The sequence below is a fragment of the Papio anubis genome, chromosome 1 (assembly GCF_008728515.1).
Source record: "Papio anubis isolate 15944 chromosome 1, Panubis1.0, whole genome shotgun sequence".
Lineage (NCBI taxonomy): Eukaryota > Metazoa > Chordata > Mammalia > Primates > Cercopithecidae > Papio > Papio anubis.
In genome coordinates this window covers 176,671,431-176,684,744 of record NC_044976.1, presented here as the reverse complement: position 1 = coordinate 176,684,744, position 13,314 = coordinate 176,671,431, and the positions used below count along the sequence as shown (strand labels likewise).

At 34.9% G+C, this 13,314-nt stretch overlaps 1 protein-coding gene across 12 annotated transcripts in view; it reads left to right on the top strand.

Annotated features, from left to right (window-relative positions):
* SWT1 (SWT1 RNA endoribonuclease homolog) overlaps nucleotides 1–13,314 on the top strand; it is a 126,075-nt gene that overhangs the window by 100,830 nt on the left and 11,931 nt on the right. For 9 of the 12 annotated variants that reach the window (XM_009191677.4, XM_009191682.2, XM_009191688.2 and 6 more), the window contains 2 exons: nucleotides 4,667–4,733; nucleotides 10,110–10,174. In XM_009191677.4, coding sequence (XP_009189941.2) covers nucleotides 4,667–4,733; nucleotides 10,110–10,174 — 132 coding nt within the window. Of the gene's footprint in view, nucleotides 1–4,666; nucleotides 4,734–5,287; nucleotides 5,370–5,521; nucleotides 5,614–10,109; nucleotides 10,175–13,314 lie in introns of those variants that run through there. The other 3 variants (XR_002518230.2, XR_002518229.2, XM_021929487.2) reach the window with 3 other exon arrangements.

Here is a 13,314-nt window from a genome sequence, read left to right as displayed (position 1 = left end):
ATTTCACTTTTTTGAATTTCTAGAATTAAATATTAAACTGGAATATTTTAGATTTCTTTCCTTGTTCCTGAGTCTGCAACTTTATTTTTTCTAAATAGGAGATAAGTTTTATTTGAATTTTTAAAATTCAAATGGAAAATTTAGTCCGTTTTAGTGCATCATTTAAGAAATTTAGTCAGATTATTCTCTTTTGTCTCTAAAAACTTGAGTGGTGGTTTATCACAACCAGTTACAGATTTCTTCTCCACTCCCACTGCTTCTCTTGACTGGCATTTGGGGGAAAATTTTTTTTTAAACCTTGAGTGGCATGGTCTTTTTTTTTTTCTTAAAGAGATATATTGATTTTTATCTGATATTGAGTTATATAGAAATGAAATTCGTTTAATTCAGATTAACATTAATGCTAATTGTTCATGGATAAATAGAATATTCAGAGTGCCTATGTGACTGAGTCAGGACCTCTAGTGAGTGTCAGTTCTGTTAACCAACTTGCTTTGTGGCTCTGATAAAGATAAAACAACTACATTAGTGTTTGAACATACATGAAATAATTTGCCAGAAGCATTTGATAAAAGACAGCTTTTTTTTTTTTTTTTTGCTTACATATAAAAGCAATACTTTAACTATTTTAAATGGACTTTATTTCATTTGATTTTGTAAAATAATTTAAAGGCAAGAAAATGGTGTTGGTTGTCCTTTTATTGGTGGGAAAAGTGTGAGTCCCAGAATCAAACCCAAGGAGATTTGAATATTTACCACCACTCACTGTGTAATCTTGGGAAAGTATCTTAAAATGTTGGACCTTGGTTTCTACATCTGAAAAGTGGTTATTATATAACAGCTAATATTTATTGAGTATGTACTGTGAGCACTGTATTGTGCTAAACACTGTAGATGCATTACTTAATTTGTACGGTAACTTTATGAGGTTAACACTACTTTATCCCCATTTCACAGGTAAGGAGCCGAGATACAGAAAAGCAGGCAACTTGATCAAGGTCACAAAACCAAATTTAGGGTGTTAAAGCTGGGCTACATAATTAAATTCAGGGAGATGGTGTATGTAAAGCAGGGTCAGACTTATGTGTTCAGTAAGTCATTATGTGTTATTATTGATGCTGTCGTACAGGAAACCAGAGCATATCCAGCTGTGAGCTGTGGATTACATCCTGCTTCAACATCTGTTTCCAAAAACTCATTCCAGAATTTAAGAGTGAAATTTTAAGATTATAAACCACTTGAGGATAATGGACCATGTCTTATTTTTAAAATATTTCATAGCTTCATGTGCATTTGAGCAAATATGCATTTAATATATACTTACTGTGATTGTTATGAATTTCTTTTTAAATGACAAATGTGAATATATTTATAAATTTAAAAAATGGCCATTGTCTAAGAAATATTTTCCCCAAGGGCTAATTTCTTGATTCCACCGTTCTTTTAAAGAGTTGCCATTGAAGGGTGATTTTAGGACTTTCATTCAAAAAGCCTTTTGTCTTCATACTGGTGTAAGAAAAAAAGAATGAGAAAACTTTAGAGAAGGCTGACCTCTCAAGAATTTTTGTGTGGGGAATTACTAAGGCATTTTCTCTATTTTATTTTCTATGTATTTTCAACAAGCTGTATTTCTAGTGAATAAAAGTTTGCAATTTTTTGTGCCAGGCCACATTCCATTCTCTCATATTCAGAATTCATAGGATGTAATGAAGTCTAAATTCAACCCCAAGTTGAGTGCATTTTAATAGTTATTTAGTCCATTCTGGGCTCAGTTTACCTCCAACCATCTTTCAAAATAACGAATTTTATCACATATACTGTAATATATATCCTTGTTTTAAAAAGTAACATATATAGTTTTTATCTGATTATAAAAGTAATATATCTGGATGACGGTGAGATCCCAATAAGCCTTTTTTCATTAGAATACAATTCTGTGATATTTTGTGAAATAACTAAATATTTACATTTAGAACAAATTACTTCTTTCTTAGAAACTTAAAATTCCTGTGTTTCTTAATCTATTTACAAGTAGCCATTGAAAAGTTGGAAGAGATGACCAAATGGACAAGAATAAGATATTTTTCTTCCTTTATTATCTCCCTGTGCCTGGTCAGGATTTGTTTCTTTCATGTGCTCTTTAGAACTGTGAGGCTTTGGGCTACTCTGGATCGTTCAGCATTGTATCCAAGGGCCCAGGTCTCAAAGAGTTGTTGAATGAGAAAATAAAGAGTCCCTTGTTCTGATCTGGGCATCTTGAGTACATATTTTACATTTTTATTTACTCATCAAATACACTGTGAGGGTTGGACGTTATTCACTAGAGTTTGTCTCATCCTCTGGAGTCTAATATAGTATGTTAAACTTACTAGGCTCTTAATATAGAACATCTTGTTTTATCTAATTTTCTCACCCTCTTTTATGTACAGTTCAGATTATTTCTGAAGCCATACAAAAGAATAGGTATAAATTATTCCACATGACTGATAGTTTGTTTTCACTTGGTTATCAAGTTAGAACACACTAGTTTGTTTCCCATTGCCTTTCTAAAGGATTGGTTTAACTTATCTAGAGAACTTTGTCTTCATGTTTTAAGCAAATTATGTATGGATCCTTCTCCATATGTATTATCCAAGCAAATTATGTATGGACCCTTCTCATTATGTGGTATTCCTCAGGGCTTTTTTGGGGAGTTAAAAGATTTTTTTTTTTTTTTTTTTTTAAATTACTTGTTGGGAGAAAAACTTTTTCTATGAAGTAGTATTCTTATGGAGGTTGTTGTATATTCTTAAAGATGTTCTGTATGTATGCCCCCTCCAAGGGACCTTTAAAAATCTGACTATGTCCCGAAAAACTGTTTATAAAAGCTCTCCCACAAGTATAATAAAGGCCAAATAGTCTAAGGATATAATTAAGATTATTGAGAACAGTTAATTATCAAGTCTGACAGAATCAAGTATTGGCAAGGACATAAAGACCCAGAGACAGTGTTAAAAGCCATTAGGAATTTAAAAACTAACCAAGGTGGCTTGATTTCTCATTAGTTATATCAATGTTTATGTATTTTATGGCTTGAAACTACAGATGGTTTCCAATTTATAATGGTTTGTTTTAGGATTTTTCAATTCTGTGACGGTGCAAAGCATTTAGTACAATCCTTGACTTACCATGGGGTTAGGGTTATCTTCTGATAAACTCGTCATAAACTGAAAATATTACAAGTCAAAATGCACTCCTACCTAGGATGTTTTCAATTTACGATGGGTTTTTCTGGGTATAGCCCCATTATAAGTCAAGGAGCATCTGTATTAGATGATGATGATAGTTGTTACTGTCACTGATATAATTGACATATACTATATAGTACTTGCTGTATTCCATATGCTGTTGTAATGACTTTTTTTCTAGTAACTCATTTAATTCTTGCACTAGCCCTATGAAGTAGGGATAGTTATCCTAATTTAACAGATAAGAAGATAAATCACATGGAAGTTAAGTAACTCCCCAAAGGTCACACAGCTAGACAAAGCTCACACAGCTGAGGCAGACAGTACTCAGAGGCACTACACTGTACCAAAATGACAAGCTGGTTTACTTCCTTTTTTTTTTTTTCCGAAAAGAAAAACAGTATTCATGCTGAAAGGATGGAAAAAATATTTAGTATAAGAAAATGAGAATTAATACTTTACTACTAGAAGGAAAAATATGTTCTTTCCTTCTTTATTTTTATGGCCTGGTGCTGTGGCTCACACCTATAATCCCAGAACTTTGGGAGCCTGAAGTGGGAGGATCCCTTGAGCCCAGACATTCGAGACCAGCCTGGGCAACATAGGGAGACCTCATCTCTACAAAAATGATTTTTTAAAATATTAGCCCAACTTGGTGGCACTTGCCTGTAGTCCCAGCTACTTGGGAGTCTGAGGTGGAAGGATCGCTTGAGCCTAGGAGGTTGAAGCTGCATTGAGCCATGATTACACCACTGCACTCCAGCCTGGGCAACAGAGTGAGACCTGGTCTCAACAAAATAAATTTAAAAAGTTGTTTTATTTCTGTTTCTGTCATTTGTTTTTTTTTTGTAAATAGGTGTTATTTTCAACAATTTATATAATCTGTTGATTTTTCATGGAGCTGTAGGCTGATAGTTCAAGCAATGTTATTGAATTTAATCAAAATATTTTATTAGGATATCTTTTAAGTGGCTAATTTTATCAGTTGTCTGTTTGGACTGGTTGAACATTTCTGTGGGAAATACTCAAGCTTTGTCTGGAGCTTAACAGATATGAAGTATAAATGCAGTTCACATTTCTATCTATGCATAGACTGTGTAAATGCAGTTCACATTTCTATCTATTTTTTGAGAAATCTGTATTGTAACTTAAAATGTGAACTATAACTTCACGTGTAAGAATGCTTATAGTTGTTGATTAATTGATGTTATAAGTATAAATTTAAATAAGCAAAAACATTTTAATAAGTTGACCTCTGTTGAATTAAGTTTCTGGTTTTATAATTTTTAATTGATTTTTAAAAATATTATGAACCTTTAAGCTTATCAAACAGTAAGTTATCTCTCATGGTATGGGTATGTTTGGGGAGAAAGTTCAAGGTATTGATTTTTTCTGAAATCATTTATTCCCCCCCGCTTTGTTTTTATTTTATTTTTTAGGATTTTGGCCCCAAACAGTAATTATCAAGATGTTGAGACCCTCTATAACTTCCTAATCAAGTATGAGGTATGGGAAATATTTTTAAGTATTTATCGCATTTCTACTTTAAACAAGTTTTAGTGTAAATAAACATAGTAGGAGTTCTAAAACATAATGGAATGCTATTTAATTGATACTTGCTTTAAATTATTGAATGCCATAAAAGTTTGTCAGTGACATATTCTTTTTTCTCCTTTTTAAAAAACTATATTTAAGGTGTATAGCAGGATGTTTTGATGTGTTATACATAGTGAAATGGTTTCTGTAGGTAAGTAAATAAACATATCAGTTATCTCACAGTTACCCCTTTTTGTGTATGTGACAAGAGCACCTAAAATGTACTCTTTTAGCAAAAATTTTGAATATAGTACAATCTTATTAACTATAGACCTCGTGTTGTATGATCTGTAGGCTTGTTCATCCTACCTATCTGCAACTTCCTATCCTGTGACCTACAACTGTCCATTTCCTCCCCTCCTCCCTGCCAGTGACATATTCAATTTTTTCTTTCGTTCCCTAAGTAAAAATATGAGAGTCCTAAAATAACACGCTTTCTCCAATGTGAAATTGTTTCTCATCAGGGGTGCTACGGGCATTTTGGACAGGTCAGTTCTTCGTTGTGTGGAACACTGCAGGATGTTTAACATCCCTGTACATCAGGTACTAAATGCCTATAGCTATCCCAGTTGTGACAACCAAAAGTATTCCATCTCCCCATCCAACTTACATACCCAGAATACCTCAGAAAGGAAGAACTCCTGGTTGAGAAATACTTATTACTGGAAAGGAAAGCTATAATTTAGTTTCCTTTATAGTGGCAACATAAACCCTGGAGGTAGAACTAAATGAGGCTTCAGTGTATTTTGTAAATTAACCTGCATGCTCTCCTCATCATTACTGAACCGAAGTGAGTATTCTGTTGATTGTCAGTTTCTAGTTGCTTGATGCTCTTTGTTCATGTTTCCTGTAACATTATTACTTTCAATTTTGTGCGTGTATGTGTTTAATTTTTAAAACATTCTAAATGAAGGAATGTGGCATATATTCAAGTCTCACATTTCTTATGAAGTCAAACTCCTTTAAGTATATTTCTTCACTTTATTCCTGGTTAGCTCTTTGTAACTTTTTGTATGCCACATCTTCCATTAAGAAGCCAGTGATTAAGAACACAGACTCTGAGGTCGAACTACCCGTGCTTAAATGTTGGTTCTTCTACTTGTTAACTAGGAAGAGTTATTTAATTCTCCTTGTCTCAATTTCTTCATCTGTAAAATGAGAGTAACAATAGTAGGTAAATTATTTGTATTCTGCAAAGATTCAGTAATGTAAAATATGTAAAGTGCTCCAAAAAGTACCAGGCACAGAGTGAGTGTTTGATAAGTGTTAACTAGTCTTGACCAGGCTCGATGGTTCACGCCTGTAATCCTAGCACTTTGGGAGGCTGAGGTCAGTGGATCGCTTGAACCTAGGAGTTCACGACCAGTCTTGGCAACACAGCGAGACCCCATCTCTCTAAAAAACAAACAAAATTAGCCGGCATGGTGGCATGCACCTATGGTCCCAGCTCCTTGGGAGGCCGAGGCGAGAAGATTGTCTGAGTCCGGGAGGTCAAGGCTGCAGTGAGCCGTGTTCATACCACTGCACTCCAGCCTGGTTGACAGAGCAAGACCCTGTCTCAAAAACAAAAGGGGGAGGGTGATGGTTAACTAGTTTTATTTAAGCAACGAATGGTGTTTATATGGGCTTTGTAGGAGTCAGCCTTAATTCAGCCGGGCGCCGTAGCTCACATCTATAATCAGCACTTTCGAAGGCCGAGGCAGGTGGATCACTTGAGGTCAGGAGTTTGAGACCAGGCTGGCCAACATGATGAAACCCCATCTTTACTAAAAATACAAAAATTAGCTAGGAGTAGTGGTAAGGGCCTGCAATCCCAGCTACTCATAAGGCTGAGAGGCAGGAGAATTGCTTGAACCCAGGAGGCAGAGGTTACAGAGAGCCAAGATCGTGCTGCTGCACTCCAGCCTGGGTGACAGTGTGAGGCTCTGTCTCAAATAAATAAATAAATAAGAGACTTCTGTATCATCACATTATTTGATTATTAAGAGAACTTCCTCTTTTGAGATGATTCATATAATTATTTCATCTTATTTTCTGAATTGCTGGAGAATTGCTTGGACCTGGGAGGTAGAGGTTGCCGTGAGCCGAGATTGCACCACTGCACTACAGCCTGGCTGACAGAGTGAGACTCTTGTCTCAAAAAAGTTAAAATATGCTGGGCACAGTGGCTCATGCTTGTAATCCCAGCACTTTGGGAGGCCGAGGCAGGCAGATCATGAGGTCAGGAGTTCAAGACCAGCCTGGCCAACATAGTGAAACCCCGTCTCTACTAAAAATACAAAAAAATTAGCTGGGCATGGTGGTGGATGCCTGTAATCCCAGCTACTCAGGAGGCTGAGGCAGGAGAACTGCTTGAACCCAGGAGGCAGAGGTTACAGAGAGCCAAGATCGCGCCACTGCACTCCAGCCCGGGCGACAGTGTGAGACTCTGTCTCAAATAAATAAATAAATAAGAGCCTTAATTCTTTATCACCACATTATATGATTATTAAGAGAACTTCCTCTTTTGAGATGATTCATATAATTATTTCATCTTACTTTCTGAATTTCAAATCAAAACATTAAGTCTAACAAAAATATATATGTGGAACTGGGCACGGTGGCTGTAATCCCAGCATCTCAGGAGGCTGGAGGTGGGAGGATCACTTGAGGCCGGGTGTTCAAGGGTGCAATGAGCCATGATCATGCCACTGCACTCCAGACTGGGTGACACAGCAAGACTCCAGCTCTAAAATATATATGAACAATAGGACAATTTAAAAATTACATACGCTGGAAAATTCTGGGGCATAGTTCTTTATAATTTAGTACTTTCTATTGCCAAGAGTATTAGAAGAAAGTACCTAACTTATTAATTATAAGAATATATGGATCTGTTGCTTGATGATATCTTGTGATATAAACAAGAAAGAAATTTAAAAATTAAAAAAAAATATGTAGATCTAAGAATCAGATATATGTAAAATATATATATTAGAGACAGGGTCTTAGTGTGTTGCCCAGGCTGGGGTGCAGTGGCTGTTCACAGGCACAGTCATGACACACTAGATCCTTGAACTCCTAGGCTCAAGCAATCTTCCTACCTCAGCATCCCAGGTAGCTGGGACTACAGGCACACACCATTGTGCCTGACTGATTCACAGATTTTTAAAATCATTTCTCGTAAAAGAATTACTTTTCCTACATCACTTACTACATTGGATATATTTGTCTAATATAAAAAACAATGGTAGGACTGTCTAAATCTTTTAAGGAATTTGACTATTTTTATACTTCTCCTTTGCCTTTTCTTGAATTTTTAAATTAAAAATAAGCCATTTCTAACATCTGGCTTTTATTGTAAGTAGCACAGTTAAAAAGTAATGATACGCATTTCACAATTCACTTTATAGTCACAACTCTAATGTTTGCTGACAGTGGCATCTTCTAGCTATTTTTTCCCCTGGAAATTAAAATTGTTCATTTAACCATGGAGGTGATATTTAACAGTTGTAATTTCAAATGTCTCAACATGGGTAAATGAAAATGTCTTCGTAGTCAAAATTAATTAATATGGTGAAACAGACCATCATGAGATTGCGCTTCAGTTTTTCTTTATTAGTAAAGTAACTACCTACTTTGTAAATTATCTACTGTAACCTGGAATTATGTCACCTTTGTACTTCCAGCTGTGTTCTTGGATAAACGTCTAAATGTATGTGGATGGTTGCTTTTACAACTAAAGATAAATCTAGATATTTAAAAAATATATATATTAAAAGCTTAATATAAATTATTTTATATTCATATTTAACAGGTTCAAAGTCAGTTTTTCAGCTGATTTTTCTCAACAGTTGATAGAAAATGGATCATTCCCTTTATCCTCTGACCAAATACCTGCAGTGTGTTGACATTTGGTGGCCTGTGTTCTGATACGTTGTAGGTCCCGGAATGTGTGGCTATGGTAAAAATATCAGCGGCCCTTAGGAGAAGGCAGAACATGTAAAGAAGGAAGAAGTGGACTGGTTGATAGTTTAAATGAATATTTTATAACATTTTTAGAAGATTCTTTTAATAAAAATTGTGGTGAATTATATACCAATTTCATATAATCATTAAATAAGATATCAAATATATAATTAAATACTAGTAAATATATAAATATATGCTAACGTTAAGCAAAATATCCATATTATATTCATTTAAATATTTGAAAACCATATATATGTGTGTGTATATAAATATATAATTGTTTTTTAATAGAGACAGGGTCTCATATGTTGCTCAGGCTAGTCTCAAACTCCTGGGTTCAAATGATCCTCACACCTTGACCTTCCGAAGTGCTGGGATTACAGGCGTGAGCTGTTGCATCTGGCCAAAAAACTGTATATTTTTAACTTTCAGTGAATGAAACATTTTCTATACAAATACAGTAAACTTTCTATGAAAACATTGAAGAAAGTCATGGAGTTTTTACCAATAAGCAATACATTGAATCATATAGAAGACTTTTATGATATGAATCTTTAAATTAGTAGTCATTAAATCAGGGTAATATCATTCTTCCTCACCAAAAAATGCATGCCAGCTAGCAACACTTAGAAATATTTTTTTAAGTAAATTGAATAGAAATTAGCCTTATTGTTTCCTTTTACTAATTCTAAATTTCTGAAAATTTAGGCAATATGCTATTTGTTATCTGATCAAAATAATTTTTCTCTGCAAGTTTTCAGATTCTCCCTTGCAGATAAATAGGAATATTGTCTAAATCAATAGTAAGTTTCAAAAAAGAAAAGATTCCTTCACTGTGTCTTCCATATGTGTGCCACAGCTAGTTTTTATATGATGAAATATTTTTATATTTGTGGTATTATAAATTATATCTCTGAATTATAGATATTTATTAACTTAAACCTATAAGTTTAAACATGTAGACCTCAATAATCTGAAAAATATATTTCTTTAGAAAATGTCTATAAATAAGACTTTTTCCTAAACCAGATAGAACTGTCTGCAGTTTCTAATCTTATTTGTGTTTTTCTGTACATTTGATCTCTACTTTGTCTAGGTCCATCTCACCTCTGCTGGTTCTACTAACAGATTAAGATGTAACAGTGGGATTCATATTTTTGCACACAGTTCCATGTTAGCATTATGGTCATTGCACTTCTTGTTACCGTTTAATCCTTTTTATGCAGTAACTAGAAATTTGAACTTTCCTCTCAGAATATGGGCTACTCTAATTTTGCTATCATCACTCATTTTAATTAATATAATTTTTAATAACTATATCTTGGTTCCTTTCAGGTAAATAAAAATGTCAAATTTACTGCCCAGGAACTTTATGATTGTGTCTCTCAGACTGAATATAGGTAAGTCATATCTATACATAGATAGAAACCATTGTAACAAGCTTTTCCATATACAGCAGCACTTGGTGGTGGTGGTGATGTGTTTTTTCATTGTCTTTTCACTACACTATGTTTTTTTTTTTAACTTTACTGATATGAAATATTTCCTACATACAAAAAGGTCATGTGTTGTGTGTTTATCAGCTGTAAGGTTTAAAGTGGTTCTCAAATTTTTTGGCCTCAAGATTCTGTTACATTTTTTAAAATTATTGAAGATCCCAAAGAGCTTTTCTTTATATGGTTCATTATCTAGCTATATTTGCTGAATTAAAACTTAGAACTGAGAATTTCGAAATGTTTATTAATTCATTAAAAAATAACCACATGTTAAGATAAATAACATATTATGAAAATATTAAAAGTAACATTGTTGTACATTTTTGCAAATCTTTTAATGACTGACTTAATAGAAGGCAGCGGGATTCTTATAACTGCTTTTGCATTCAATCTGTTGTGATAAGCATGGCTGGATTGCTGGAAAACTACTGTTCACTTTTGCGAGAACAAGAGTGCAAAAGACAAATCACATCTTAGTCTTTATTTATTTGTTTGTTTGGTTGGTTTTTTTAAAATTTTTTTCTTTGAGAAGGAGTTTTGCTCTTGTTACCCAGGCTGGAGTGCAATGGTGCGATCTCAGCTCACTGCATCCTCCGCCTCCCAGGTTCAAGCGATTCTCCTGCCTCAGCCTCCTGAGTAGCTGGGGTTATAGGCACCCACCCACCACGCCCAGCTAATTTTTTATATTTTTAGTAGAGACAGGGTTTAACCATGTTGGCCAGGCTGGTCTTGAACTCCTGAGCTCAGTTGATTAGCCCACCTCAGCCTCCCAAAGTGCTGGGATTACAGGCATGAGCCACCGCGCCCAGCCACATCTTAGTCTTTTTATGGAAATAGCTTTGGCTTCTTTGACCTCGCATACCCTCTGAAAGAGTCTTAGATTCCCTGTGGTCCCCAGACCATGTTTTAAAGAACAACTGATACAAAAAATACCCATCTGCCTACCATTCAACTAACAAACTTGAATTTTACCCATTCTAGCTGTAACCTCCCTTTTATTCTCTCTCGAGGGATTGTATCTTTATAGTTCTCATCTTTTTTTAAATGGTTTTACTGAGTATTATTTATAACAAAAATATATTGATTTATTTTGCTGATTTTTGAACTTAAATGTATCACACTATACTTTTTTCCCTAAAATAATTTGTTTTATAGCACTCATACATAACAAAAAGGGCAAGTATTATAAATCCAATTCTTTTTTTTAATCTTCTTTTTTAAATTTTTTAATGAGACAGGGTCTCACTATGTTGCCCAGGGTGGTCTTGAACTCCTGGACTCAAGCAGTCCTCCTGCCCCGGCTTCCCAAAGTACAGGGATTGATTACAGGCATGAGCCACCATGCCCAGCCACAAGTCCAATTCTTATATACACAGGGTAGAGTTGTGAAGCCTTTGCTGTGGGCTAAATGTGTACCCTCCAAACTCATACATTGAAATCTAATCCCCAGTGCAATAGTATCAGAAGATGGGGCCTTTGAGAATTGGATTAGTGCCTTTATAAAAGAGATTTCAGAGCATTAGCTAATTCCTTCCCTTCTGCCATGTGAGAACACATAGAAGGCACAGTCTGTGAGGAAGAGGACCCTCACCAGACACCAAATCTGCTGGTGCTTTGATCTTGAACTTCTCAGCCTCCAGATCTGTGAGAAATTTAACTTGTTTATAAGCTGCCCAATCTAAGATATTTTGTTATGGCAGCCTGGACAGTCTAAGATATCCTTCTAATTCTAGGCCCAGGCAAATTTATGAGGAGCTAAAACTGTTTAACTCCTTCACTGTTGCCTTCCAGTAGCCTCCACCACTACATATGCCATTTTAGCTTAACATCAGGATTCATCCATGTTGATACATGGGGCAGTAGTTGGTTTTCAGTGAGTTCTATTATAACACGACACGTGCATTTGTAAATGTCGCCACTGCATTGTGTAGTCATGCAATAAAAACCACAAGACTTATGGGCAAAATCAGATTAGGAGCATAACACTTAACCTCATTTGGGACACATTTTTAAAAAGATAGGAACTTAATAAAAGTATCACTAAACCACAGTTCATTTGCTATTTATAACTTACATATGTACCTGTGTGGCTACAAAATATTATGAGCAGGTCTAGCGACAAAGTTAACTAGCAAAATGCTTCTGTTAAAGCTCCAGACTAGTAAATTTGTTTGAGGATATCAGATGTAGGATTGATAGTCATACATAAATGTTTCAACACAACTATGAAAGTTCACCAACTCATTAGATCAAAATAAGTTTTTCAAGAAAATCTGAAGCCAGTTGGCATACACAAATCTGTTATAGTTGGGGGAGAAAATGATTTCTTGCCCTAATCTTCAGATTATCAGTGAATTGGTTGTACTCATATAGATTTTTACATATAATCCACAAAATATTGTGTGAGATGTGTCAAAAACATAGCATCTTCCAACCTTAGCCATATTTTTTAGTGTAAAAAGCTGATTGTAGATACATGGAGGCCACAATCTCTTGAAGCATGATCCTAGTAGACATCTAGAATTATTTTGATTTTAGCATACTTGTGGAGTAGTTAGCAGGGTTTTTATTGGGGAGAAGTTCAGGAGTCAGGTCAAATATTCATAGTTACAGTAGTTGTAGTATTTTTTTTTTGTTTTCTTTCCATTTACTGTGTCAGGGATTTAAACTATGAAGTTAATCAGCAAACCCTCTTTTATACGCAGAAGGATGATTTTAAAGAGAAATCAAATATATTTAATATCTTGAAGGCATTGAAAAATGGTAATTGCTGCTCAGCAAGCTTTCAGTTAATAGCATTTAGAACTTCTGGGTTTTTTTGTGAAATTATTTGCCCGTATATTTGCCAGTATCTTCCATATGCGTCTCTAGGGTGCTCCACAGCTTAAAATTTTTTCGAATAAGCTGCCAAAAGAGAGAGGGATTTTTGGTTTCACTGGTTCATACTAGATATGGGGCCAGTTGTGGCAGATGAAAGGTGACACCATTTTCCTGTGACTCAGAGGTGAAAACAGAAGAATGATTTAACTTGCACATAGATGACT